Consider the following 5,187-nt stretch of genomic DNA (forward strand, 5'->3'; position numbering starts at 1 on the left):
AACTCTGTAAAGGGTTCGAAACGTCGGGATGTATTATAAATTCAATATACGCGATATAATCCGTTTTCATAGTTTTATTTCATGAGTAACTATCGCGGTAACTGAAGACAATATAATAATGTATTTATCAAATACGTATTATTATCGTGCCATAGTCGGGCCAGAAGGGCTAAGATGGCCGGCTCTTTATTATTTGTCACCATGCCTGTCACGTTCTAACAAGTAGGTATGTAAGTGCGAAAGTGCTGAATTCATTATACCGGTGATACTTCTTTTCTATTTGTACTATGACAGGTGTTAGTTTTCCAAAGTATCTACATGTTCAAGTTCATTAACTGTTAAAGAAAAAGGAAGGTCGGATAACGAGTACCAGCAAGAAAGCACAAAAGTAACTTGCCACTTAGTATTGTTTTCTACTTGAAAAACTTTTGGGGTTACTTAAGAAGTTAAAGAAGCGCTGAAAGAATAATCGAATTGTGTCTTACACCGGCCTTTGGTTGGTTTAAATGGTAAACACCGCACCTAAGTTTGTTTTTGTACCTTTACCAGCCCTTTTATAACATAGTCTGACAAGCCAATTTTGTCAGTAAGAAAAGGAGGCAAATTCCCAAATTTTGAATTTCGTGCTGTTTTCTACGGTTTACTAATGTATTGCCAAAAGTCGTTTCCCAAAGTATTACTTCCCAAACTATTTTACGCAAATTATCATTTATTTTGGCAAAATTTCATTTCGCAAATTTTCATAAGCCAACCTAACTTAACCCAACCTAGTACGTCATTTTCATTTCGCAATATGGGGTTGGGAAATGAAATGGTTGCGAAGTAAAAAACTTGCTAAAATTTCATTTGGGAAATGAAACTGATGCCATAAGTTTGTTGGGAAGTGAAATTTGGCGAAAAATATTTTGGCTAAACAGCGGTATCCCGTTTTCTACATTGTGTTGACAGACTATGAGCAATATTATGTAAAAAATAAAATATCCAAATATTCCTAATTAACAAACGAGACTTTGCATTTGTACTTAAACAATTTGTTTAATTCTGCCTATAATGTATGTATGGATAACGTAATGACAGTAAATATGTCACATGGGTGACATTGCTATCGCCGCGCTGCGATAATAGTGTACCTACGCGTAAACAATCTCATTTCATTTTATCTCTAATATAAACGTCATACGGATGAATTTTGAACGGGCACTCATTATGAAGTGATATGAACTCGTTCCGTCGCTAGGGCAACTCATCCATGTTTAGGGGAGAGGGGGGCGCTACCGGTTCAGCCGGCTCGGCCTATCAGTATCGCCGATTCGTTGCGCCGGCGTCGCGTGTGCGTTAAATAGTAGCATTTACGTGGCATAATGTATTATAATACGTAAATAAAGGAATTGTTTCCTATTGAAGCGGAGTGAAAGTAGTCGCTCAAGTGAAAAACCTATTAATTCTAATACAGTCTAATTAGGTTGACTATTGACCGATTGTGTAGCTGGTTAAGTGTTATCTAACATTTACAGTAAAGTTTAAATGCAAGTGACAATTGCATGATGGGTAAAGTGTTGCTCGAGAACATATTTAAAAACCTAAAAATGGACAGTAATCTTGTTGCCGCAACGAAGGCGAAAGAGTATTTGGCGGTGCATAAGGAATTTCGTAGTGATTCCAGCATAAGTGCTTCTGAACAACTTATTGTTAACAATTTCAACAATAGAATATTTTGCCTGCAACGGGACACCATTGAAGATCTTTTTAATACGGATCGACCGGAACTTCACCCTGATTTATTAACAGATCGATCTAATGGATTAAAAAAACTTGTAGAAGAAATCGAACAAAACATTGATTTGATATGTGAATTGGAATATTTAATTAGAAGCATTCCTGTTCGAGAAACCAAACACAGTATTCATCTTATCTTACAGCATTTGCGGTTTTCGAGTGAAACTAAATTGATCACAGCGGAAGAGCTCTGTTTAATCCGAAATAATACGCCTTTACTGGCTGTGGGTTGTTATTTTCAGTCACTTAAACTGTACGAATTCTCGTACTTCTACGCAACAAATGAAACTGCTATAATTTGTCATTTAATTACCAAATTATGTCAAAATGTGGGATTAGATTGTCTAAAGTTAGTAATTGGAGAAGCTGATGTTTTATCGACTGGTTTCATAGAATTTACTAATTTATTCCATGGTTTGGCGCCAGAGGTCACCGGAATCATCACCGAAAAATCTGACGTAGACTCAGCTGTAGACATTTTCCTTAACTCTGAACATCATCCATTTCAGCTGTCACGTATATTTGTACAAGAAAGCATATATACAGATTTTAAGGACATCATTGCTTGGAAATGTAGATCACAACAAAATACCAACATCATATTCAAATCAAACTGCACAGATGCTTTCAAATATGAAAAGAAAACATTTTACTTGGATTATGCTGGAAATATTGAAAAAACCAAAAATCAAAACGATCAATTGGTGTTCGTCGAAGCTTTCAGGACAATAAATGAGCTCCTTTCTCTATTAAATAAGTTTCAAAAGCATCTTTGTTTGTCTATATGGGCAAGCGGTGTATCAGAAGCAAATGAAATAGCACTGAACGTGGACGTACCCATTATCTGGATAAATGATTATTGCAAATTTGATGGACCTCCAGAAGTATCACAGGCCATATTTGATAAAACATACTTAAGTGGTCATGTTTTCACTAAAAAAGAGATTATAGAACACTTGTCGCAGCATCAGAAGGCGTGGGAGAAAGAACCTTTCATTGAACGCTATGAAAAAGTAATTAAAGCATTTGAAATGGCTAATCAAGATATTGGAAATGTCTTGAAAGCAAAAACAAAATCATACTGGAAGAACAATAACTACATTGCAGTGCAAGATAAAACTATGATAATGGTATTTAGTTCTCCTATCCCTTTGATAAGCTTTTATTGGACCTATGAATTAAGCCATAATATCAACCATCCTAAAATGGTATCTATATGGCTAAGTTTTGCCAGGGCACTTATAAATGGAAGTTCTATAGGTTATCGCGTTATGAAGAGCAGGAATGACGACTTAATAGCAGATTTACTTAAATCGTTGTCAAAATTTGGTCTTCCATTAACTGAAATAGAAAACACGGATTCCTCTAATTTGCAGCATAAGATGACATATAGTTATTATGCTGAATGTTTTCAAACCAAAGTAATCTGGACCAGCTACGGAACCACTTTTGCAAACTGAAACAGTGCTAATTACCTATAGGTATAAGAAAATTCTACAGATGTCTGAGTTAAATAACGAAAACGAATTTCTATCAATTTTTTATGTGTGTGGTCACAATGTAAAATTAATAATTAGTAATAAGTAGGTAGTAGTATTTTTAGGGTTCCGTACCCAAAGGGTAAAAACGGGACCTTATTACTAAGACTTCGCTGTCTGTCCGTCTGACACCAGGCTGTATCTCACGAACCGTGATAGATAGACAGTTGAAATCTTCACAAATGATGTATTTCTGTTGCCGCTATAACAACAAAAACTAAAAACAGAATAAAATAAATATTTAAGTGGTGCTCCCATACAACAAACGTGATTTTTTTGCCGTTTTTTTTTTGCGTAATGGTACGGAACCCTTTGTGCGCGGTGGATTATTTTGAATGAAACAAATTTTATTGCGTAATTTTTTATTTGATTTGTAAAGTTTATCATATTATATTTTCCTTGGTAGCAAAATTTGTTTAACCCTCATGATTTGAAACCCTCGCAACGCTCAAGATTCTACTTTTCGAGCCACTCACTACGCTTGTGATAAAATTTTGAAATCTTTCGCTTGCTCGGGTACCTATCAATACTAGCACGAGTAGTTAAACATTGGTTTGTTTAGCTTATGTTTTTTTGAAAACCAGTTAATTTTAGTAAGATTTATTGAATAAATTGTTTTAAGTACCTACATATCTTTTAATTTGAAAAAAATATTCTCGGCCTTATTCTATTAGGTGCAACTAATTAAGAGTATGTAGTTTAAGGTGCAGTAGGTAGAGCCAGCAGTTTTTGAAAAATAAATAGTAGCGCTTTTTTAGATCACATTACGGTTGCCAAAAATTTGATCAGAAAACTAAAGTATTTTCTGTAATAACTTAATTGATTCGAAGCCTAAACCCAATTTTGTTTTTTGCGAACTTATCAATTACTTTTTTTTGTTGAAACTTAGAAGAAACAACAAGTCATGGTTTTGAATCCGCGATCCCGCGTAAGCGTGAGCGAGATACCACGCACAGCCATCTCGCTCACGCTTAACGTGTAGAGTGTACTTAGTGAGAGAAGAACCTGAACCCACGAGACCCTGTATCGTGCTCGTGCACTTGTCGTCTCCTAATGTATCAATGAAAACACGCAGTAAACGTTTCGCCATTTATTTCAGTGACATTGATTGTAAAAATCATAAAAAAATACAAATTTAAATATTTGACACAAATCAAAAAGGAGTTCGCAACATCCTCCCACCTTTTGGGACGGAGGCCCAAAACTCTTCTTCAGATCTCGTTCAACGCCTGTACCCGCTTGAAATCCAGTCTGGGAGGATGTTGCGAACTCCTTTTTGATTTGTGTCAAATATTTAAATTTGTATTTTTTTATGATTTTTACAATCAATGTCACTCTGAAATAAATGGCGAAACGTTTACTGCGTGTTTTCATTCGGGCTATATTTCTAGTAATTTCCTACAACATCTACTGTCGATCCTCCCTCTCGCTCTTAAATATAGATTGTTTTAATACAATGTTTTATTTAATACAATAAGGTGTACAAATGTAGCCATGTTATTTTCGTCGACTACTTCTCTATAACCATTATTTTGTTTGTCATTTTTAGGGTTCCGTAGTCAACTATTATAGTTTCGCCATGTCCGACTGTCTGTCTGTCCGTCCGAGGCTTTGCTCTGTGGTCGTTAGTGCTAGAACGCTGAAATTTTGCATGGATATGTAAATCAATAAATGCGACAAAATGGTAAAAGAAAAACCAAAATATTTTTTTTTAGGTTACACGTAAAGTGGGGATGAATTTTTTTTTTCGTTCCCACCCTATGGTGTGGGGTGTCGTTTGATAGGTCTTTTAAAATGAATAGGGGTCGTCATAAACCATTTTTTGATACTTATAATATTTTCGGAATTATCGCTCCGAAAGAAAAAAATCTGT

General features: G+C 35.2%; 1 protein-coding gene across 1 annotated transcript; it reads left to right on the plus strand.

The window, feature by feature from the left end:
- The first annotated feature begins 1,369 nt into the window (after positions 1 to 1,369).
- Positions 1,370 to 3,861, plus strand: LOC134741435 (uncharacterized). Its single transcript, XM_063674211.1, has one exon. It carries the CDS (start codon positions 1,542 to 1,544, stop codon positions 3,234 to 3,236), a length of 1,695 nt encoding a protein of 564 aa, XP_063530281.1. The 5' UTR covers positions 1,370 to 1,541; the 3' UTR covers positions 3,237 to 3,861.
- Positions 3,862 to 5,187: the final 1,326 nt, after the last annotated feature.

Source organism: Cydia strobilella, chromosome 5 (assembly GCF_947568885.1).
Source record: "Cydia strobilella chromosome 5, ilCydStro3.1, whole genome shotgun sequence".
Lineage (NCBI taxonomy): Eukaryota > Metazoa > Arthropoda > Insecta > Lepidoptera > Tortricidae > Cydia > Cydia strobilella.

Coding starts and splice junctions, on each gene's coding strand:
- LOC134741435 (XM_063674211.1), top strand. CDS start 1,542: ATGATGGGTAAAGTGTTGCTCGAGAACATATTTAAAAACCTAAAAATG.